This window comes from Oncorhynchus clarkii, chromosome 32 (genome assembly GCF_045791955.1).
Source record: "Oncorhynchus clarkii lewisi isolate Uvic-CL-2024 chromosome 32, UVic_Ocla_1.0, whole genome shotgun sequence".
Classification (NCBI taxonomy): domain Eukaryota; kingdom Metazoa; phylum Chordata; class Actinopteri; order Salmoniformes; family Salmonidae; genus Oncorhynchus; species Oncorhynchus clarkii.
In genome coordinates this window covers 15101189-15126255 of record NC_092178.1, presented here as the reverse complement: position 1 = coordinate 15126255, position 25067 = coordinate 15101189, and the positions used below count along the sequence as shown (strand labels likewise).

At 44.5% G+C, this 25067-nt stretch overlaps 2 protein-coding genes across 19 annotated transcripts in view; both read left to right on the top strand.

The window, feature by feature from the left end:
• The window catches only part of LOC139392221 (nuclear transcription factor Y subunit gamma-like), a 45446-nt gene extending 42475 nt beyond the window's left edge, over positions 1-2971 (top strand). For 6 of the 17 annotated variants that reach the window (XM_071140035.1, XM_071140034.1, XM_071140041.1 and 3 more), the window contains 2 exons: positions 48-101; positions 218-2971. In XM_071140035.1, coding sequence (XP_070996136.1) covers positions 48-101; positions 218-340 — 177 coding nt within the window. In that variant the 3' untranslated portion in view covers positions 341-2971. The remainder of the gene's footprint in view (positions 1-47; positions 102-217) is intronic. The other 11 variants (XM_071140044.1, XM_071140050.1, XM_071140048.1 and 8 more) reach the window with 7 other exon arrangements.
• Positions 2972-10608: 7637 nt separating this feature from the next.
• LOC139392229 (potassium voltage-gated channel subfamily KQT member 4-like) overlaps positions 10609-25067 on the top strand; it is a 108229-nt gene continuing 93770 nt past the window's right edge. The window contains exon 1 of one of the 2 annotated variants that reach the window (XM_071140064.1): positions 10609-11038. In XM_071140064.1, the coding sequence (XP_070996165.1) occupies positions 10737-11038 (302 nt within the window). In that variant the 5' untranslated portion in view covers positions 10609-10736. The remainder of the gene's footprint in view (positions 11039-25067) is intronic. The other variant, XM_071140065.1, reaches the window with a different exon arrangement.

Here is a 25067-nt window from a genome sequence, read left to right as displayed (position 1 = left end):
AACCACTGTGTGAATGACTGACTCCTCTCTCTCTGGTTTGTTCTCAGATAACACAAACGGAGCAAGGCCAGCAACAATTCAACCAGTTTACCGACGGACAGGTAAGATGAACATCTCCCACTCCTGTCACTGTGTGAATGACTGACTCCTCTCTCTCTGGTTTGTTCACATGCACACACCCTCCTCTCTCTCACCCTTTCCCTCTGTGTCCTTACAGCAGTTGTATCAGATTCAGCAGGTGACGATGCCGGCGGGTCAGGACCTGAGCCAGCCAATGTTCATCCAGTCCACCAACCAGACGGCCGACGGACAGGTCACCACGCAGGTCAGCGGAGACTGAGGCTCCGGAAGCATCCGCCTGCCCACCAGACCATCCAACCATTGATCCCACCACCTGTTACTATCCATAAGGGCAACTGGCTCAAACAGCCAAGGGACCTCCTAGGATATGTCCCAAAATGGCACCCTATTACCTACACACTATATAGGGAATAGGGTGCAATTTGGGATGTGCCCTCACGCTCATTCAATACATATGACATGATAATTACAAGGGACTCTCTGACAACAACAGTTCTTTATTCAGTACACTGGGTCAGATACCGAAGGGACTGCCCGACAACTCTCCCTCATTCCCATGTCATATCATCTCTCTCTGCCTCTGTTAGTTTCTCCTGGCACCCACACTTACCTTTCTGTTCCCCAGAAAGGCCTCACCTAAATGCCCATTCACGACAGCCACACACAGGGTATCCAAATGCTGAATCCTCCAGGACCCAACTTTCCTCCTTTTTAGTGACCAACTCTCTGTTCTTCCTCAGTGTCTGTCAACCCTTGCTGTATAATCTGTATGTCTTCTGTCTCTCTGTGAAGTACACTGTATAGGGGTGTCTTATGTTCTGTCTGCATCCCAAATGGCACTGTTCCCTATATAATGTACTCTTTTTGACCACGGTCTATATGGCCCTGATCAAAAGTAGTTCACTATATAGGGAATAGTGCAATTTGGGATGAATCCTATGGAAGGCTTGGTCCTTGTTTGGTCTACAAGAGAACATGAATCATGCTCTTTTGTTGTAATGTCTTAATGTGTAGACTTTAAAAGAAAAAACTATAAAGCCATACTCTAAGCTAGCGCACAATAATTCATTGTAAATTGTATGAAAGACTCACACCAGCCGTGATGGATCAATTCATAGTTTGTTGTTAGTTCCTCTTTGTTTTGTTCACATTGCCGAGACATGCCATCAATGAAAGGGCTTCTAACTGTATGATGGAGTTTGTATTTAGTATGTATGACCCTTGTGAGTGTGTGTCTGTCCAATATGGTGCAGTATCTCTTTCCCATGGCCTAGTGATCATACTCACCTCTTAAGTGGCCCTCTTCCATCTCTCTTTCCTCTTCCTTCCCCCTCCATCTCTTCATGAATCACCACACTGATCACTATCATTCTTAGAGCAGGGAGTGGTTAGGCCTTTCTCTGCCTTATATGCAGTCTCTCCCTTATCCAGAGAGGTTTTTGGTTCTCCTTCCTTGCTCGTAGAGAAAGCCTAATGTAAAAAAAAAGAAGGAAAAAGACTTCACTGGAGCAAGGACCCCTTTTTATAGTATTTTCTTAATACTGGTTGTAACTTGTCAAGGTTTCTTTTGAAATGACCATCCCTCCCTTTTCCTCCCCTTTCTTATTTAGTAATGATCATTATCATAGCTGTTCTTCTTCTTGTTGTTTTGCATGTAGTTTAAACTGCCAGCATGATATGCAATGGATAGGTACACATTTTATTTTGGTTCTTTTTTGTAAGCAAACTTTGGGTTTGTGAGGGAAAAAAATAATAACTAAATAAAAAAACAATACATGCAATCTTTTCAACAGAAAAGTTAACAGTTTTTCACCCAACAGTTTTTGTTGCAAATGTGCATTTGTGTTTGAGGTGATTGAAATCTATTCATAGCCTATTGGTAACTACCACATAGTACAACATAAACCACGTGTCCTTTCACAGGTTTTAATGCGAGCAATACCATACAAACAAAAATCAGGACAGCTGTGATGGAAACGGCGTTTCGGTACAATTTTGTATTAGATTTATGTATTAGTTTAACATGATGGGATCTTTTTGTGTCGGTAAAATTCGTTATGCGACAAATGGCGATGGAAACGCCTTTATGCACAAATATTGATATAATAACTATCATAACGAAGTAAACTTGGAATGTTGGGTGGTCTCCCACTAAGATTCAGGAAACTATGTGGTTTATTAGGCTACAGATGAAATAAGTACGCCTTATGTCCACCCGATGGAGCATGCGTTCCGGCGGAAGTCATTCATTGTCAATTGAGCAGGCCGCAACACTACATCGGGGATGCCGCACTAGGCCGCGGTGAGTTCGGTGTACCGTGTGCATTACATGTTTAATGCTTTCCGTTCGGTGGTACAAACGGAAGTACACAGACTCAAACTACCTAGTTGCAAAGCACATGTATGTCAAATACCTAAAATGCGAGCAAAACATACGGAAAAACAAAACATGTATTTTGTTGGTATCTGGCGTTATGCACTTCAGAGGGTGGTGAAAGTGCACAGTGATGAGTTTGATGCGCCTTTCCAATACATTTCGAGGGTCATTTTCTGGTGACATGATGATCGATGGTTGACTACCGTTGGAAAAATACAAATATTCATGCTCTGTAGAGTCTAAAATGCTATGGAAACTCTTTGAACATTAGATTTTTATTTTGTACATGAAAACTAAAGCGAAAAAGTACATTGGGGCGGCAGGGCAGCCTACTGGTTAGAGCGTTGGACAAGTAACCGGAAGTTGCAAGTTCAAACCCCGGAGCTGACAAGGTACTAATCTGTCGTTCTTCCCCTGAACAGGCAGTTAACCCACTGTTCCTAGGCCGTCATTAAAAATAAGAATTTGTTCTTAACTAGTTAAATAAAGGTAAAATAAATGGTTTGCCCTACGTCTTCACGCACTGATTTTGTTTCTGCAACAAGTCCGTTTGGTAAAAAAAAGGAGTCCGTTTGGTGTAAACGCCACGGGTGGAAAAATGCGCATATTTTCTAAATGCGATTTTAGAATATTTGCATGAAAATCAGTCTTTATTTTGATGGAAACCTGGCTATAGTTATCCTTTAGTGAAGCAATTTATCAGTCGGTATAAGTTAGACTTGATGGTGAGAAATGATGTACAAGTTGTTGAGTAGGAATTTCTTGACAAATATCACTTCAAGATATGGGTATATGCACTCTACAACTGTCTGAATAAAAACGATCACTCTATGGCCTCCAACATCGACAGACAAACTATCCTGAAACCCACAATGGAAATGGAAATTAGAGCGCCCACGAAACACCTGGAGGCGGGAGTTTGAAGCAGATGCCAAAAATCCGGCATGTGATGGTACAAGATTGAGAGATCAACCCAGAAGCGTGCGATGGAGAAGAGTCGTAGATGGCCTATGCGCCCTGGGGAGTGACGTACCTAAGAACGTAAGCACTATGGCCACAAGGGGGCGACTGGGTTAATTTATCCATGCAATGTCCACCCCTCGAGGACCACACTTCCAACAGCAGAGCAATGTAGGTCCTACTGTTTTTTTCTTCTCACTTCTCTACTTCTGGAAAGGGCTGTTCGTTGTGAAAGGGAAAGCGGGTAACAATGGAATCACGAGGTAGTTGGCTGGAGACGGCTCAGCACTTTGGAGATCAGACATCATTCCTTATCCGACCTAAATCTTAATAGGTAATTAGGCTGGGACAGAAATATAGCGAGAGTGATGCCTCACCTACCCCGAGGAATTGGTCACATAAACCGCAATTTGTCAACAACAATTAATGTTTAAATATCTCATATTTCCCAATAAGAATGATTTATTATTACTTGGGCCCTGTCTATAATGTATGAATAGGGCCAGGAGTTATTCCTGTCTGCAAGACTGACCGTGGAATAACTCCTGGTTCTACTTATTGCTAACCTCCCCATCCGGCCCAGTGAGTCTAACATCTACCTAATGAGAAGATTAGCCCTACCTTTAGCTTTGAGTGCTGTCCACATTTAAAAACCGTCTGTCTGATAATAGTGCTAGGTCTTTGGTTGGGTCAGTTTAAGTGCTGGAAACCGTTTGTGTTATGTAACAGGTAAACAGAGATGCTATTCCGGTCCATAAGCCTACTGGTAGATTGGGACCCGTTCTAATCGACTTAAATCACTGAACAATAGCTGCATTAATGAATAGACTCATGCTCGCCTCCGTCTAATAAGGGGCAGAGGGGGAGAAATTTATGTAGCTAAAGTGGAGCGTGAATAGGATTGTCCAACGGCCCCCACCGCTTAGATCAAGGTAACTTTTGGAGAGATTAATTATGACCGACTGCTCTGGCTCCACGTTGGGGTAGGTCCCAAGTGGCACTCTATTCCGCATATAGTGCGCTACTTTTGACCAGAGCCCTTTGGGAATAGGGAGCCATTTGGGACGCACATTGTGACCTTGTGATGCGGCCACCACACCAGCTTGTCCCAACAAGTTAACCACATCAGACCTTATTAAGACGAGTTGACTTTGAGTTAGATAGACTAGAATCCATGTGTTTGATGATCTTTATCTTTGAGGTGTGGGAGATTTTGTCATTCTGTGGTTATTTAGGCATCACAGTTACAAGGCAGAAGGTCAGGGGTCAATCCATGATTAACTAACCAGTGTGATTCATTCTGCATGTAGCAGACATTGTGTCTAGTATGGACACAATGTACATACATGATGTACATTCATTGAATAATGTGATAACAGGGAGATTGTATTTAAGTGCTTTAACTGTTTTATGAAGACTACATGGCCTGTTTCGACCTGGACAAAGCTGCAGGGCTCTGGTCAAATCAGGAGCAAAAAGACACGATGCAAGTAACTATCTTATCTCTTTACAATAAAGAAAAATAAAATGTTGCTAATCTAGTCTTAATAACAACGGAAGTAAAATAAGGTTGTTGGGAGTCCAGAGGCAGAGTTTGAGCTGTGACGGTCACACACACACACACACACACACAGCTAGCTCATGTGTTGTTTGGCCTGACAGGGACATCTGTGGACCGGGGCAGATATGCTAGGGGAGCGGAGGGCTGCCTGGGGACCGGGGCAGGGGGCAGCAGCAGCAAGGTTCAAAAGCTATTTCTCCGGGTAATGAATGTGCTGGTGGTGGGTGAGGCCTCCACCCATTTGACTGTGTTCTCGAGATTCAGACAGACTGACCATTAAGTTAGTCTGTTTTTTAAACTATTTGAAAGCATTTCTGTTAATGTTTCAATAGTGTATCTGGCATTTAGTGTGTCTACATGAATCTTAGTGGGTTTAAAAGAAATGTCATCCCCAGTTCAGCCGTAGTCTAAATGATAGCAGCATCTCTCCAAAGACTACTACCAAGCCTATCATAACATGAAGCAACAAACAACAACACACTGTATCAACAAATGGATCTGTGTTTTCCCCCTCATTTTGTCTCTGATGTTTTCCATTAAGTGAAATCTGGGGAAAAGAGGAAACACATGCAGATTAACGGAAGGAGAAAAAAAAAAAAGATTAAATAAAGCCAAACAATGTGGTCTGGGAAAGCCATTAAGTGGTGTAACGCGTATGTAAAGCTCCAAGTTGTTCAGCGGATATTAAAGGTTGTTGGGGTCCGTCGGAGCGAGAGCGAGCAGCAGAGTTCAGCACTACGTGCTGCTGATGTGGGGGGATTTTTAAGTTCCCATAAAATCCCAGTACGGCTGTCTACTCCTAGAGCTCAGCTAGGCTCTGTGGGGCGTGAGTGAATGCCGGTTCGAGAGCAGAGCAGTATGCAATGGAGGAGAGCGGGGTGTGAGAGCACAACCGTGCCAGCCCGACGTCTGTCCTCTTCAACACCTTACATGGAGCGGCAGGTAGCCTGGTGGTTAGAGTGTTGGACTAGTAACCCAAAGGTTGCTAGATCGAATCCCCAAGCTGACAAGGTAAAAATGTGTCATTCTGCCCCTGAACAAGGCAGTTAACCTACTGTTCCTAGGCAGTCATTGTAAGAATACAATCTTATTTAACTGACTTGCCTAGTTATATAAAGGTAAAATATATATATATATATATATATATATATATTACATGGTGTCACCTGTCCCCTTTTACCCCTTACATTACATTGTGTCACCTGTCCCCTTTTACCCCTTACATTACATGGTGTCACCTGTCCCCTTTGACACCTTACATTACATGGTGTCACCTGTCCCCTTTGATACCTTACATGGTGTCACCTGTCCCCTTTGACACCTTACATTACATGGTGTCACCTGTCCCCTTTGATACCTTACATTACATTGTGTCCCCTGTCCCCTTTGATACCTTACATGGTGTCACCTGTCCCCTTTGACACCTTACATGGTGTCACCTGTCCCCTTTGACACCTTACATGGTGTCACCTGTCCCCTTTGACACCTTACATTACATGGTGTCACCTGTCCCCTTTGATACCTTACATGGTGTCACCTGTCCCCTTTGACACCTTACACCTGTCCCCTTTGATGGTGTCACCTGTCCCTGTCCCATTTGACACCTTACATGGTGGTACCTGTCCCCTTTGACACCTTACATGGTGTCACCTGTCCCCTTTGACACCTTACATTACATGGTGTCACCTGTCCCCTTTGACACCTTACATGGTGTCACCTGTCCCCTTTGACACCTTACATTACATGGTGTCACCTGTCCCCTTTGACACCTTACATGGTGTCACCTGTCCCCTTTGATACCTTACATGGTGTCACATGTCCCCTTTGACACCTTACATGGTGTCACCTTTCCCCTTTGACACCTTACATGGTGTCACCTGTCCCCTTTGACACCTTACATGGTGTCACCTGTCCCCTTTGACACCTTACATTACATGGTGTCCCCTGTCCCCTTTGATACCTTACATGGTGTCACCTGTCCCCTTTGACACCTTACATGGTGTCACCTGTCCCCTTTGACACCTTACATTACATGGTGTCCCCTGTCCCCTTTGATACCTTACATGGTGTCACCTGTCCCCTTTGACACCTTACATGGTGTCACCTGTCCCCTTTGACACCTTACATTACATGGTGTCACCTGTCCCCTTTGACACCTTACATGGTGTCACCTGTCCCCTTTGACACCTTACATTACATGGTGTCACCTGTCCCCTTTGACACCTTACATGGTGTCACCTGTCCCCTTTGACACCTTACATGGTGTCACCTGTCCCCTTTGATACCTTACCTTACATGGTGTCACCTGTCCCCTTTGATACCTTACCTTACATGGTGACACCTGTCCCCTTTGACACCTTACCTTATATGGTGACACTGTCCCCTATTGACACCTTACCTTACATGGTGACACTGTCCCCTATTGACACCTTACCTTACATGGTGACACTGTCCCCTTTCACACCTTACATTACATGGTGTAACCCAAAGTTATTCCAACCTGCTCAAGACAAGAGGACAATGGGTGTTTATGATTGTGTGGGCCTGTGTAATACCCCAGTGGATAGGTGTGTGTGGCGGCTTCTCAAGTGTACAGTATTGGAGTGTGAGAGAGAGTCTGTGTGTTTGCATGCACGTCTGTGTGTTAGTGAACGGCTAATGACACATTTGTGCTGTGACCTTGCTCAGCTGTTGTGTTATCAGAAGCCCATGCAGCCAGACCCGGTCCTTTCCAATTCTGTCCTGTCTGCATGTTAATTAAGAGAGCTGAGTGAAGATGGTGCTGGGTAGTGGACTGATTAGTGTAGGGGGTGGTGGAGGGCTGATGGAGTGGGGTAGTGGAGGGAGCTGGAGGGTTGGTGGAGGGTCCGTGGGATGCTTTTCTGTGGTTAAACTTTGATGTTAATCCCCTGGTGCAGGCCCAGATCAGCCCTGTCTATCGTCGCTTCGCTCGACTCAACTTCTGGAGTCACCGCCTAACCCCCTGGAGAATCACAGAAAGGCTGCTGAGAGGGAAAGGGGGGATGGTGGGAGGAATGTTTTGATGATGCCTTCTCCACTATGACTAAGGTATGGGGGTATCCCCAGATGTTGAATGTTATAGAGCCTCCTCCAGAGAGCCTATGCATGCTCAGGGGACATTTGCATATCTGATTTTATAGAGGCTAAGCTTTCGGTCAAAGCGAAAGTAACCAGGGCATTATTTACCTAGGCACAGGATGGATGGAGTCTAGTGTGAAACAAACCAATGACAACGTCCGAGGATGATGTATAGCTTGCTAGATTTTAGTTGACCTTAATTGTCTGGAAATAAGTGTCCAAGCAACGCACATACTGCATAGCTAGGCTACCTCCCAAATTACACCCTATTGCCTATACGTTGCACTATGTTTGTAAAGCCCTCTGTATGCATTCTGAAGCAATGTAAAAGATTTAATGCTGAGTGATGTAAAGTTATGTAAGCATAGGGTCCTGGGAATACACTAGAGATTTGTAGCTCCAGCACAGCAGTGGCACCACCATGCATCCCCCTGCTCATTCCTCAACCATGTTTCATAAACTAATGAAAATAATCAAATAGACCAGGAGTGTGTATATTGTGCACCATTAGGCTACATACCAAAATGGTGACGATGATGAATGCTTGTTTTGTAGGTTGCTGAAGCTATACATTCCTTGTTTTCCAGTGTCACAGAAGGTCCAAAGTTATATGTTCAAGCACGTCTTCTAGAAATGTCATTTCGTTCATGCGAGTTTTTCTGTTCAAATATGCTATTTTACACCACTGATATATTAATTTATGTGCTTTGGTTTACAGGTTGTCCTGTAAATCACTGTTTTCTCCATCTCTTTGAGTGTACTGCCACTGCAGTAGAGATGGGTTGTATTCACAAGACACCAAACGGAAGAACACTGACTGAAACAGGGCAGGTCTACCTGAACTTGTCCAACAACAAAAGTTTTTTTGTTGCAAAAAGTTTAAATATGACGCACTAATGAATACAACCCACGGTTGGCTTGCCATCTGTTGATGTCATTAGTGTGATCCGTGATGATGTGGCAAAACAGGACAGGAACCTTACACAAGCATTCTGGTGAAATACCGCTGCTATTTTACACCATGCTAACCCCGGGTGCTCCATATATAGAATCCCTGGACCATAGAACTAGGATTCCCAATCTATTGTTATTGTCACAATGTGTCATAAACAGAATTCCTCTTCTATTCCTATGTTTTTCCTGTGATCTATTGTCATGCTATGTCATAATAGTATTCTAATTCCATGGTCAGGCCACTGTCTGTCCCTCTTATCTTGTGTCCCCTGCCCAGTACCCCCCCCCCCCCCCCCCCCATTGAAGTTGACATTTAAAATGGTTAGGTAAGGATTTGGTAAAGGTTAGGGTAGGGAGGTCGCAAGGATCCCAGATAGCACTGACCATATACACACAGGCTACATTACATTTTCATTGAGGCTCCCTCTTTAGGCCTACAGTGCCCTTGCCTCATGACAGGAGAAAGTTGAAACAATTGATTTGGTCACCACTGATAACTGAAAGGCATGACAAATGTGTGACAACCAAGTCTATCAATGTGGTGCCCAATAAATACATATTTATTATAGCTCCAAATACTAACATACCATAACTGTGATGTTTGCATCTGTATTTCTAAAATTAAAAGTTGTCAGCCTCATCAAAAATATGAACACTTAGCTCAGAGATATTAGACCTGTCTCATGCTACTGAGCAAACATTACACACAACCGAATATCCCCGTGCGCATTCTCGCTCCCTCTCTCAGCGTCCATCCGTGTGTTCAAGACAGCCAGATGCTTTTGGTTTGTGCGTGCGAAGTCTTCGGAAGCGCAACGGCCCTGGGTCCCTCTAATTTATCTCTGGACCATCTGATTCTGCTGCGTGTGACCCGAGAGTCTTCTCTAAAATAATAGAAGTTTAGAGTAAAGTTGACTCTTGATTTTAGATATCTCACGGACGGTCTTCACCGCTCCTCACCACGAGCGCGCTGGACCAGCGAGACTCACAGGAAAGTCGGCTGGAGTGAGTGTCAGTTCAGTGGGCATGTTGTGCAGCAGCGAACCTCATATGCGATTAATATAATAATAAGTAAATACTTTTTTAAAAGAGCAGGGCGATAATGTTCAATCGATAGTTATTTAACCAACTTAATTGTAGTCCTTTAATAAATACACTTGTCTGCTTTAAGCTTTCAATTGCGGGCTTTAAGTGTTTTCCATATAGGTTAATTTCGAGCAAGATGCGCATGTGGGGACGACTATACTAATTATCAATAGGGTAGGTTATAAAGTTACCGTTCCCCCGGCCAAAAGATATTGTAATCATCACTCGGTTGCACCTCGTGTTCCAAGATTGAACGGTCCTTGGAATTATCGCGTAATACCTTTGACAACTTTGCATTTGAGTTTCAACAATGTTTCTCAAAGTTACGGTTTTACATACCGCACTTGTCAAAATGCCATGCGAATTTTATTTTATGGCTGTGACTTGATTTTTAGATAACTTAAATTAAATTCAAAGTCCAGACCCAGACTTTTAGAGGGACGAAATTGACTCGCTGTAATTAGTCTTTAGTCTCAAGTAATTATCCGATGCAGACAACCTGATTATGGCTTCGAATTCAGTTGGCTAAATCACCAATGTAGATATGGACTCACTGTTAAATAGGTGATTGAAAGTGAATTCCGTTACATTTAATACTTATATAGATATACTTTAACCATGTTAAGCACCCCATCAAATAACGGTGGCATTAGAATGTTGGTTCTCCCCGCACCTAACGACGATAGACGGGTTGAGTTTGTGGCTCTTACCGCCGTTCATACGGAGAGGAGTGAACCATCGACCCCGGAGCGCGTGCACCCTTCTCACCGCACCGGGCTCCTCGGTACCCCGCTGCCCGGGCGTCTTGGACCCCGGGCGACCACCTCAGCCTCCAGCAAGCGCTACAGAAAGTTTCAGAACTTCTTGTACAACGTACTGGAAAGACCACGAGGATGGGCATTCATCTACCATGCGTTCATGTAAGTACCCTAATTGTTTTTCAATACAATGTTGTAGGGCCTAGTCATCTCATTTGCGCACGCGGATTTACACTTTCAATAGCTGAATTTTAATATTTACTTTGCCATATCATTTTTTACATAACTTATATTTGCATTGAAACAATTGTATATTGTCATGACTTCCTGAATAATGCACATGCCACGCTTTCCTTTGAGTCATTCCTAATTCATCAGGTGGAGTTGCTTTGTTGGCAATTAGCTCACACGTTCGCAATACATCACAACATGGGACCTCACACTCAATTTCCGCTGTCTTAACTTAATGAAATCCCCGATAGAACGGCTTTATAATTGAATTTCCCAAAAACCGGCGTTGTTAATTGGAAATAATTTGTAGGCCTACTGCATTTGTTTTGTACGTCAACACATCTCAGATCAAAAACTAACACTTTTTGCTGATTGTTAGTTGACTAAATATGTTGTTTAGTGGTCGATTATGGCCAGTGTGCAATGGAATCTCTTGAAAAAAAAACTACAACATCCCGTCCAGGAGTAGTCATATTGGAGGTCCTACCCTCTTTTAGAACCCGAGAGTGGAAGATTTACTCTGGTGTCTAACATGTAGGCTTAGCATTCACGAACAGGCCCATTAGTCAGAATGTTGCATTTATTTTTTTAAACTTACTTTACCTGTTGTCCGCAAATTGTTGTCCTTATATTAACCCGACTTTCAGTACACTGGTCTGTGTATTTGCGGTTTTAGATATTCAATAATGAAGCAAATTTGCACATGACAAACAATGGCTGAGTTTAACCCAACCACAGACCGAACATTGTCCCACATAATCAGATGGCAAATTTCACAAACACTTTCAGTTGATTGCAGGAAACGTGCTGTTACATTCGATTCGGCTGTTGTTGACATATTGTGCATCACGTGCGATGCGTTAGATTGAACATACAAACGACTGAACCTACCTGCTCCTCAAAGTCGGGAAACAACCCTTTCCTATGGATATTTCATCTCAATTTCCTACCATCAAAAGGACCAATAGCGCGGACAACCGGTTAAGTGTTTCTTGTATCTTTTTTTTAGGGTGTCTTTTTTCCCAGACTGACTAGCCATGGGTAACCATGGTAACAGTGAGGTTTAGGTAATGTAGGTCCAATTGTGTGAAGAGAACATTTCCTTTGAACAAGTTTAGTTTATGGCAGCCTTTTAGTGACAGTAAATAAATGCTTAAACAGAATGGAATCACCAAAACACGAATCAGTTTATTAGAGATTTTTTTTTCTCAATAACTTAAAGTCAAGTAGTGTAGCCTATGGACAACCATAATATTCCTTACCATAATAAACCTCTGCTAACTGTGAGTTACAATTTGGGGAAGATCTTTTCCACTCTTAATGTGATCCGTCATTGCTTCGAGTTCCCTTTGCACAAGTGTATACAATATATACATAGCCCTATCCAATCCAATAACTCCTCATATAACACTGGGACAGATGAGGTCATCCCCAGCACTCTGAATCCATACAGCTGGGTTGTGTTCACTATGTACGAAACATGGCAACGGTTCAAAACCGAGTGCAACAGGAAGTTAACATAACTTGTCCAACAAGAAATGCTTGTTTTAATTTTCCATTGCTCAATGTTTTGAAATGTTTTTCCACAGTGTGCGCTAATGAACACGACTGTGTTTGTATCCAGAGCCAGACCTAAACTCGGGTCTTATCAGAACTACACAGGGCCCGGCACAACACTCCTCTTGGCAACTCATACATAATCTGGGGCTTTTTACTCCACCATAATCAAAGCTCCATTGAGACGCACCACAGCTCTGCTGTGACATCCTCTGATCAGAAAGATTTAGGGTGACCACTCTCAGCTTTCCTTTCATACGTCTTTGATGATGGTGTGTGTAAGGGTTTGGAGTTTGGTGTGACGGGGGCAGAACAACTCACAGAAAACACTTTTTTAAAATTATTATTATTTTTTACAACTGGTAACAAGGACGAGACGCTAGTCACGGTACAACAACTCCAGTCCTCCAGTACCCCTAATGGTACACACTTTTGTTGTAGCCCTGGACAAGCACACCTTTTGGGCTTACTGGAGTTGGGCTGTTGGGGTTAGTGGAATTGTGAAACACTGTGCTACAAGACAGTGTCAGGAGTCAGTGAGGACAGAGAACCCCCTCTCCTCGTCCTCCAGTCAGTCAGACAGCCAGCCACTCCTCGTCCTCCAGTCAGTCAGACAGCCAGCCACTCCTCGTCCTCCAGTCAGTCAGACAGCCAGCCACTCCTCGTCCTCCAGTCAGTCAGACAGCCAGCCACTCCTCGTCCTCCAGTCAGTCAGACAGCCAGCCACTCCTCGTCCTCCAGTCAGACAGCCAGCCACTCCTCGTCCTCCAGTCAGTCAGACAGCCAGCCACTCCTCGTCCTCCAGTCAGTCAGACAGCCAGCCACTCCTCGTCCTCCAGTCAGTCAGACAGCCAGCCACTCCTCGTCCTCCAGTCAGACAGACAGCCAGCCACTCCTCGTCTTTCAGTCAGACAGCCAGCCACTTCTCGTCCTCCAGTAAGACAGCCAGCCACTCCTCGTCCTCCAGTCAGACAGCCAGCCACTCCTCGTCCTGTCTTGTTCTAGTGTATGTTAGTTAGAACTCTATGTATCTGATGTATAAGGCTCTCCTCTGACAGAACTCTGGTTAAGGGGAAGGAGTGTGTGTGTCCTCCTCAGTGTCTTGCCCCATCATCCCTAGTGTTTTACCCTGGGGTTGTTTAGACAAGCCCAGCTGTCTCTGCCAGTGTCACCCTGTGTTTACACCAGAGGGGAAACCCAAGGAGGACCACAGATACGTATTCTAATGCACTCCTCTTTCCTTATGCTACTGTACACACAGACACGTAGGCCTACATACACAGCAATACACCTTAGTGCAGGCACTCCTCTTGCTTTCCCTCACTCTCTTGTGGTCTTTCTTTTGCCGTCTCTCGTATGTATGTATGTATGTATGTATGTATGTATGTATATATGTATATATACTCACACAGTGCTTGCTGTGTGAACCATCACAACCCTGGCTCTCCCCCATTTAAAGATCATTCCTCGCTGGTACTCAGTCAGTACTGGTGCTATTCCTCTGATATTAGTGGAGCCTATCTCAGAGCTGAGCGAGAGGAAGTTCCTCGTTTCAGATGTCAGGCTCTCAGTGTCTCATGGACTGTTCTTACAGACGGGAGAGAGGGGGTTGTCTGCTACGCTCTTGCTCACCCCCCCCCCCCCCCCCCTCTTCCCAGCGCTGCACTGTCCACAGGTCCTGAATCGCAGCTGAGACTGAAGGCATCCCACTGCCTGCTCATCTTCTGTCATTCTAACACACACACACACACACACACACACAAACACACTAATCCACTAGCCAAGTCTGACTTGCTTACTCATCAACCGTACTCTATATGGCGCGAGTCCCTACAATTGCCTACATGTTTATCTGTGTGTGTGTGTATGCACTTTGGGTTTGAGTAAGTTTGTTTTCATATGAATTGTATTAGCTGTATCTGCCTAACTGAGCACATCTCCCCCTCAATGTTATTATACCCTGAGGTATGCATTTGTGTGATTAATTACAATAGTCACATAGCATGATAATAACTACAGTATGGCTGTACAGGAATTATGCTGTGCCAGGGAGCCACCACCCAGCAGCATTCAACTCTGCATCCCACTGCTCGTCTCTGAAGCTAAGCAGGGTCGGTCCTGGTCGGTCCATGGATGGGAGACCAGATGCTGCTGGAAGTGGTGTTGGAGGGCCAGTAGGAGGAACTCTTTCCTCTGGTCTATAGGGAAGTGATTGGGAACAGGGTCCTGTATTTTGGCTGGGATGTTAATCGGTCCTGACTCTCCGTGGTCACTGAATATCCCATGGTAGTTATAGTGAGAGTAGGGGTGTTAACCTCAGTGTCCTGTCTAAATTACCAAACTGGCCCCTCATACCATCATGGACACTCAATCTCCCCAGCTTCCAATTGGCTCATTCAAACCCCCCCACCCCCCGTAACTATTCCCCAGGTCGTTGCAGTAAATGAGAATGTGTTCTCAGTCAATTTACCTGGTAAGAGGGCTAAATAAATACAACAACAAAAAACAATCAGAATTGAATTGAGCCACACAGTGCTGCTGCGTACATTGAGTGCTAATATCCCTATATCGTTTAATTAGGCCTTAGCTGTGAAGGTGGGAAAGCAGCTGGTGCAGATCTCATTTCTAGAGAGGGTCCCTTTGTGCAGGGTTACATGTATAGGAAAGGAAGTGAAGTAGCCCTCGACTATGTCAGTGTCCTCATGCGCCCTCTTCAGGCCCCCCTTCTCTCAAACGCTAGCATTTGGGGGAGGGCAAATTGATCGTAGATCTGTGCATATGGGCAACTTCTACCCAAAAGCTCTTCCTTGGACACCCCCCTTCAGTCTCTCTCTCAAGCTTCCGCTGCAGCAGCTGAACCAGAGATGCAGAGACGGCACCGTTCACAGGGTTCCTCTGGTTTCACCACCTGGGCGCGCACACTTGCTTTCTCTCTCTATTGAGATTCCAGACTGGTGACGTTTTGACTAGAGAGCTGGCAGGACTCTGGGAGAGAACTGAAGGGGAGGCTGAACTGAAAGCTATGTGTCCTGTGAGAACCTGGGAGAATATGAAGGGGTCGTTAAGACCGACAAAGATTCTGCATCCAAAATTGTACCCTATTCCCTATATCGTACCCTACTTTTGGGAACTGAAAATATAGGGATTATAGTGCACTATATTGGGATTATAGGGTGCTATTTGGGATGTCTGCTGCTCTTCCTGACAACCTGGTCCTAGGAATTCCTATGCTCACCACCCTGAACTGTTGCTAAGACACACAGTGAATTCATACGCCTGACGAGCTTCCGTTTAAATGTCTTGGAGACCATTAAGTACCACATTTTAAAACGGGAGGTTCACTTACTTAAAAGCCTGAAACCTCTGTCACCCTTCAGCCAACTTCCTACACCACATCAGGCCTGGGCTGTCTGGGTTTGTAAGAAGAGAGTGTGATGTGTGTTAGGAGAATAGGGACCTCGGTAAACTGTGTGGTGTCAACCTGTCAGATGCCTGGCATTCAGCTGGATTAGATTCATCTAGCAATCTTCTATCTGACCTATGACTCCTCACCCATTCTCACCCGCCACCCATGCCACATATAGACGATCACATGACCACCTCCTTTGTTCGCATCCCAAATGGCACCCTATTCCCTTTATAGTGCACTACTTTTGACCAGCGCCCATAGGGTGGATCTATAGGGCTCTAGTCCCAAAAAATTGTGCACTAAATGGGGAATAGGGTGCCATTTTGGGACGCTACTACAGTCTAAAAGCCTGCGACTGTCAGACTGGACTGTATGTACCATTCGGTGCCAGGCCAGAGCCCAGAACGGAGCTGTTAGGCAACAATGTCTTAACCTTTTTAGCTAGGGGTGGGGTGGGGAAGTCATTCATAGATCCTTGAGCACAATGTTCCTGTCCAGTGTGGGATGGGACAGGAAAAGGAAGCATAAGAGAGAACTGACCAGAGGGAGTGATTGATTCTATGGAGCGAGGGTGAAAATACACCATCTATTATTGATTTCTTTGTGTTATAGGAACAGAAGGGAGAGTAGAGATGGCCTAGGAGCAACAGAACAGAAGGGAGAGTAGAGATGGCCTAGGAGCAACAGAACAGAAGGGAGAGTAGAGATGGCCTAGGAGCAACAGAACAGAAGTGGGAGTAGAGATGGCCTAGGAGCAACAGAACAGAAGTGGGAGTAGAGATGGCCTAGGAGCAACAGAACAGAAGTGGGAGTAGAGATGGCCTAGGAGCAACAGAACAGAAGTGGGAGTAGAGATGGCCTAGGAGCAACAGAACAGAAGTGGGAGTAGAGATGGCCTAGGAGCAACAGAACAGAAGTGGGAGTAGAGATGGCCTAGGAGCAACAGAACAGAAGTGGGAGTAGAGATGGCCTAGGAGCAACAGAACAGAAGTGGGAGTATAGATGGCCTAGGAGCAACAGAACAGAAGTGGGAGTATTGATGGCCTAGGAGCAACAGAACAGAAGTGGAAGTATTGATGGCCTAAGAGCACCAGAACAGAAGGGAGAGTATAGATGGCCTAGGAGCTTCAGAAAGGGGTTGACGATTGTATGTGTCTAGCTCTAATAGGTTTCAGAGTCCAGGGCCTGTATTCACAAAGCCTCTCAAAGTAGGAGGGTTGATCTAGGATCAGTTTAGCCTTTAAGATCATAATGAATAAGATTATTTGGACCTGAGCTTAGATCAGTACTCCTACTCTGAGACGCTTTGTGGATACAGGCCCAGGTCTCCCCTGTCCATATAATTGTATTCATTAGGATCTGTAAAGCAAAACTGATCCTTGATCAGCCATCCTTCTCTTTGAGTCTTTATGAATACAGGCCCAGAGATGGTGAGTGGAGGCTAATTGAGATGCTACCGTGGGTCAGAGACAGACAACAGGTTTTACAAGGTAACCAATGACATGAGCCAGCTGAGGGCAAGGCAAACTGAGCTCTTACTCTCCCTCGACGGCCATTCTCGCCTTAGTCTCTGTGTCTCTCAGATACGTGAATTGAGTAAGGAATGAAAGGATGTTTTGAACTGAACTGAGAAACTGGGGAGGCCAGAAAGTTCAGGACAGTAGAGGTGTTTAGAGAAGGCTGGGTTGAAATACCTGAAACTGGCAGAGTTCTTAGAATGTAAATGGTGTGAGGACAACAAAGCCAAGTCTCCCTCACCATCCCCTACATCTCTCTCCTCTCTTCTCAATTCAAGGGCTTTATTGGCATGGGAAACATGTGTTCACATTGCCAAAGCAAGTGAAATAGATGATTAACAAATTAACCGTAAGCATTACACTTACTAAAGTTCCAAAAGAATAAAGACATTTCAAATGTCATATTATGCATATATACAGTGTTGTAATAATGTGCAAATAGTTACAAAAGGGAAAATCAATAAACATAAATATAGGTTGTATTTACAATGGTGTTTGTTCACTGGTTGCCCTTTTCTTGTGGCAACCGGTCACAAATATTGCTGCTGTAATTGCACACTGTGGTATTTCACCCAGTAGATATGGGAGTTTATCAAAATTGGATTTGTTTTCAAATTCTTTGTAGTTCTGTGTAATGAGGGAAATATGTGTCTCTATGGTCATACATTTGGCAGGAGGTTAGGAAGTGCAGTTCAGTTTCCACCTCATTGTGTGAGCAGTGTGCACATAGCCTGCCTTCTCTTGAGAGCCAGGTCTGCCTTCAGTGGCCTTTCTCAATAGCAAGGCTTTGCTCACTGTCGGTCTGTACATAGTTAAAAGCTTTCCTTCATTTTGGGTCAGTCACAGTGGTCAGGTATTCTGCCACTGTAACCTCTCTCTCTCAATCATTCTCTCGCTCTGTAAGCCCCTCTCACCCCTCTCATCCCCTCTCTCGGGCTCCCTCTCTATTCCCCCCCTCTCTAAACCCCTCTCGCTCTCTCCCTTCTCTAACCCCATCTCCCCCTCTCACTCCCTCTCCCCATCTGTAAACCCCCCTCTCTCCAAATCCCCCCCATCTCTCTGTTGCTCTCCCTCGCTAAACCTCTGTCTTCATTAGGCCTAATTATGCCCTGCTGTGAAGGGCTGGGACAGGGAGTGTATTCCTAATAGCACTTTATTCTCCATAGTGCACTGCTTTTAACCAGAGCCCTATGGGGACATAGGAAATAGAGTGCCATGTGGAACTCAGCCTGGGAGACTGACACTATTCCAGCAGCTCTGCACACTACCCCTTTGATAAAGGAGCACAGTTTGTTATTTTTACATACCGCTCATGTGAAGGAAACAAGAATTATGTAATTGAGTGGCTAATGCGATTAGGGTGAGCGTAACTGGATTGGATCAGGTCTGGTTTGTGTTCCTCTGATCTGAATCGAGGGGGTGTTATTCTACTGGACTGGGAAGGGTTCTGTGAGCTTAACTTCTGAGCTTTTGAGGTGTCTCTGTTGGTCTCTCATTCTCTCTCATCCCTCTCTCTCTATCGAAGTGTATCACTTCCTCTCTCCTCTACCCTGTTTCCCCCTTGTCCCCCTCTCCCTGCCTGTCTGTCCAGCTGTGGGTCTCTCATGTGCTTGACGTCTCTTTCGATGGCCTGTCAGATATCTGCAGCAACTGTCAAAGCCCCTTTTCGGAGCGGCCAGCACAACCAGCTAGTACAGAGGTGTGACTGGAAGCGAGGGGACAGATGCAGAGAGAGAATAATATTTTGAGAGGGAAGTGAGACTTGGATGGAAAAAGAGAAAGACGGGTAAATATTTGTGACGGGACAACGCTAGAGAGGGATTGATGTAGAGGATGACATTGGAATGAAAATAGAGTGAAGGGAGGCCTCCCGAGTGGGCACAGTGGTCTAAGGCACTGCATCGCAGTGCTAGAGGTGTCACTATAGACCCAGGTTCGATCACAGGCAGGATCACAACTGGCCGCGATTGGGAGTCCCATAGGGCGGAGCACAATTGGCCCAGCGCCCTCCGGGTTAGGGGAGGGTTTCGCCATGAGGGCTTTACTTTGCCCATCGTGTTCTAGCGACTCCTTGTGGCCGGGCACGTGCAGGCTGACCTTGGTAGTCAGGTGAACGTTTTTTCCTCCAACACATTGGTGCGGCTGGCTTCCGGGTTAAGCGGGCGGATGTTAAAGCGCGGTTTGGCAGGTCATGTTCGGAGGACGCAGGACTCGATCTTCGCCTCCCATGTCCGTTGGGGAGATGCAGCGATGAGACGAGATGGCAATTGGGGATAAAAAGCAGGTAAAATCAAGGAACATTTTCAAGAGTGAAGGAAAGATGAGGCATTTCAGGGAGAATGTGTGATTATGGGAGCGAGAAGGAGAGTTAGAAATGGTTGTGGATGGAGAGGTAGATATAAACAGAGAGCAAGATAAAGATAGAGGTAGCTGTGCTTAGTCCTCCAGTAGGAGGGGGATTCTGAGGCGGATGGTGAGGTGAGCAGGAGATGCTGTACTTATTTTCCCTTTCAGGGCAGAATTGGTCCCCATGGGTACAAGATGTCTGTCCTAGGGAAGACCTGTAGGGTTTGATTTCCCCCCAATGATGACAGATCCATCTATGCCTCACCACAGAGCCCAGGGCTCTCTTTCACCCAGGACAGGCCATGTGTGTGTCGAATCATGTAAGCCTGTATGTCTGGTCGTGCGTGTGTATGTGAGAGGGGGTGTTTACCTCATCTCTTCTAGGTCATTGGTCAAGGCTGCAGCTTTATTTAGCCTGATGGAATAACAATCATGTTCTTCTTTATCATACACGTTTTTAAAGCAGAAATATCAGTATCAGCTCCTCAAACGACCCCATCTGTTTGTCTGGGAAACTCTTATCTGTGAAAATGGTAAAGTGCATTCGGAAACTATTCAGACCCCTTGACTTTTTCCACATGTTACGTTACGGCCTTGTTCTAAAATGGATTCAATAAAAACTCATCAATCTACACACACTACTCCATAATGACAAAACGAGAACAGGTTTTTAGAATGTATAAAAAACAGAAATACCTTATTTACAGAAGTGTTCAGACCCTTGGCTATGAGACTTGAAATTGAGCTCTAGTGCATCCTGTTTCCATTGATCGTCCTTGAGATGTTTTCTAGAATTTGATTGGACATGACTTGGGAAATGCACAAACCTGTCTATATAAGGTCCCACAGTTGACCGTGCAAGCCATGAGGTCAAAGGAACTGTCCGTAGAGATCTGTCGAAGGGTACCAAAAAATGTCTGCAGCATTGAAGGTCTCCAAGAACACCGTGGACTCCATCATTCTTAAATGGAAGAAGTTTTTAACCACCAAGACTCTTCCTATAGCTGGTGTCGTGGAAATTTCCTGTATTACCAAATCATGAGAGAGCAACCACACACAAGTCAGTTATCATAAAGTCCATCTTTAATTATATGAGCTTCACCATAGCCCTGTGACTCTCAGATCAATTCAGTGTCCATAAATGAATTATCTGAGAGTGTCAACATAATGGCAACTGAGATCCTTTATAGCAGAGACACACCCATCTAAACTTGCATGACAAATAACAGATCTTAGGAACATTACACAAATAACCTTTTACCAGAAAAAAGAGTATCCTATAGCCAGACAGCATTAGCTATAAATTATCCTTCAGTTTGCCCTCTTAGACAAAGTTCTTATCTCATTCTTGGTACCATTTATGACCAAAACATTACCTCATCCAATGGCATATATCAATTGTCAATTTCTAGATGCTCCCATAAAAAATACAACCCCTCCTGGACAAGCTTACAGGGAGGAATGACTGGCACACATACATTGTGGAGCCACCTAACTGGTTCCACATTAATCACACCATCTCTTCACATGGTTTAGGAATAGTTAGACACATTCACAGATAAGACCAAGCCGACCTCTCCCCTCTCTGGGCCCAAGTAACTTTTCTCACATAAGCATACTATAAAAATGAATAAAACGTATTATTTATCAATCCTAAATAATTCTGATTCTGCTACCACACTGACCGCCAGGCCAAACTGAGCAATCGGGGGAGAAGGGCCTTGGTCTGGAAGATGACCAAGAGTCCGATGGTCACTCTGACAGAGCTCCAGACTTCTTCTGTGGAGATTGGAGAACCTTCCAGAAGGACAACCATCTCTGCAGCACTCCACCAATCAGGCCTTTATGGTAGAGTGGCCAGACGGAAGCCACACCTCAGTAAAAGGCACATGACAGCCCGCTTGGAGTGGATGCAAAGAGAGTGCAAAGCTGTCATCAATGCATAGGGTGGCTACTTTAAAGAATCTCAAGTATAAAATATGTTGATATGTTTAACACTTTTTTTTGGTTACGACATGATTCCGTATGTGTTATTTCATAGTATTGATGTCTTCACAATTTTTCTACAATGTAGAAAATAGTAAAAATAAAGCAAAACACTTTAATGTGCGTGTGTGTGTGTGTGTGTGTGTGTTATTTATACATACATGCATATATACTACTTTTCAAAAGTGAAGAGGTGACTCCGGGATGATGGCCTTCAGGCGGAGTTGCAAACAAAAAGCCATATTTCAGACTGGCCAATAAAAAGAAAAGATCAAGATGGGCAAAAGAACACAGACACTGGGCAGAGAAACTCTGCCTAGAAGGCCAGCATTCTGGAGTCACCTCTTCACTGTTGACGTTGAGACTGGACAGAGGAACTCTGCCTAGAAGGCCAGCATTCTGGAGTCACCTCTTCACTGTTGACGTTGAGACTGGACAGAGAAACTCTGCCTAGAAGGCCAGCATTCTGGAGTCACCTCTTCACTGTTGACGTTGAGACTGGTGTTTTGCGGGCACTGTTTAATGAAGCTGCCAGTTGAGGACTTGTGAGGCGTCTGTTTCTCAAACTAGACACACTTGTGTACTTGTCCTCTTGCTCAGTTGTGCACCAGGGCCTCCCACTCCTCTTTCTATTCTGGTTAGAGCCGGTTTGCACTGTTCTGTGAAGGGAGTTGTACACAGCGTTGTACGAGATCTTCAATTTCTCGCATGGAATTGCCTTCATTTCTTAGAACAAGAATAGACTGACGAGTTTCAGAAGAAAGTTCTTTGTTTCTGGACATTTTGACCCTGTAATCAAACCCACAAATGCTGATGCTCCAGATACTCAACGAGTCTAAAGAAGGACAGTTTTTTAGCTTCTTTAATCAGAACAACAGTTTTCAGCTGTGCTAACATAATTGCAAAAGGGTTTTCTAATGATCAATTAGCCTTTTTAAAAAGATTAACTTGGATTAGCTAACAACGTGCCATTGGAACACAGGAGTGATGGTTGCTGATAATGGGCCTCTGTACGCCTTTATAGATATTCCATAAATCTGCCGTTTCGCGCAACAAAAGTCATTTACAACATTAACGATGTCTACACTGTATTTCTGATCAATTTGATGTTATTTTAATGGCCAAAAATGTGCTTTTCTTTCAAAAACAAGGACATTTCTAAGTGACCCTAAACTTTTTTGAACAGTATATGTAAACCCAGCAAAAAAAAGAAATGTCCCTTTTTCAGGACCCTGTCTTTGAAAGATAATTTGTAAAAATACAAATAACTTCACAGATCTTCATTGTAAAGGGTTTAAACACTGTTTCCCATGCACCTGTGGAACGGTCATCAAGACACTAACAGCTTACAGACGGTAGGCAATTAAGGTCTCAGTTATGAAAAGACACTTAGGACACTAAAGAGGCCTTTCTACTGTGTCTGGAAAAACACCAAAAGAAAGATGCCCAGGGTCCCTGCTCACCTGTGTGAACGTGCCTTAGGCATGCTGCAATCAGGTATGAGGACTGCAGATGTGGCCAAGGCAATAAATTGCAATATCTGTACTGAGACACCTAAGACAGCACTACAGGACGGACAGCTGATCGTCCTCGCAGTGGCAGACCATGTGTAACAACACCTGCACAGGATCGGTACATCCGAACATCACACCTGCGGGACAGGTACAGGATGGGAACAACAACTGCCCGAGTTACACCAGGAACACACAATCCCATCAGTGCTCAGACTGTCCGCAATGGGCTGAGAGAGGCTGGACTGAGGGATTGTAGGCCTGTTTTAAGGCAGGTCCTCACCAGACAGCACCGGCAACAACGTTGACCCTTCAGCATGACAATGCCACCACGCACAGAACGAGCAGTATGGCTGATTTCCTGCAAGACAGGAATGTCAGTGTTCTGCCGTGGTCAGTGACAAGCCCGGATCTCAATCCCATTGAGCACGTCTGGGACGTGTTGGATCGGAGGTTGAGGGCTAGAGCCCCCCCACAGAAATGTCCAGGAACTTGCAGGTGTCTTGGTGGAAGAGTGGGGTAACATCTCACAGCAAGAACTGGCAAATCTGGTGCAGTCCATGAGGAGGAGATGCACTGCATTACTTAATGCAGCTGGTGGCCACACCAGATACTGTTACTTTTGATTTGGATTTCAATTGACTGATTTACTCAAATGAACTAACTCAGTAAAATGTTAGATTGTTGCATGCATTTATTTTTGTTCAGTATAATTCAAATACTGAGCTATATTATGCTCAAATTTAAATATAAACTTATTATTTTATACTAAATACAATTGCTCAAAGATTTTGTTTAACTTTTTTTTGCTGGGGGGCAGTATTGAGTAGCTTGGATGAATAAGGTGCCTAAAGTAAACGGCCTGCTCCTCAGTCTCAGTTTCTAATATATGCATTTTATTATTAGTATTGGATAGAAAACACTAAAGTTTCTAAAACTGTTTGAATGATGTCTGTGAGTATAACAGAACTCATATGGCAGGCAAAATCGTGAGTTGAAATCAAAACAGGAAGTCCGAAATCTGAGCTTTGTATGTATTCACCAGAGTCCCCAATGAAATCCCCTTGAGATATGAATGATGTTGCACTGCCTAGGGGTTCCACTAGGTGTCAACCATCAATATAAATTATAATGAGACTTCTATGATGTTTTGGGAATGAATGATAGCAGAATCCGTCAGGTGTCTGGCAGTCAGCCATTTTCTGATCGTGTTTTTTCCTCGTGGTAGTCACTTGTGTTCCATTGCTCACGAAGGCAAGAAGGAGTACTCCGGTTGGAACTTTATTGAAGCTATATGTTAACATCCTAATGATTGATTCTGTACTTAGTTTGAAATGTTTCTTCGACCGGTAATATCACTTTTTGAAGTTTTTGTCCGATATAACACTGACCAGAATTAGCGTTTGGATATGTATACCAAACGCCCTAACAAAAGAAGGTATTTGGATATAAATAACGGACATTTTCGAACAAAACAAACATTTATTGTGGACCTGGGATTCCTGGAGTGCTTTCTGATGTAGATCATCAAAGGTAAGGGAATATTTATCATGTAATTTCTTGTTTATGTTGACGCCATCTTTGCGGCTGTGGTGTTTTTACTTCTGAGCGCCGTCTCAGATTATTGCATGGGT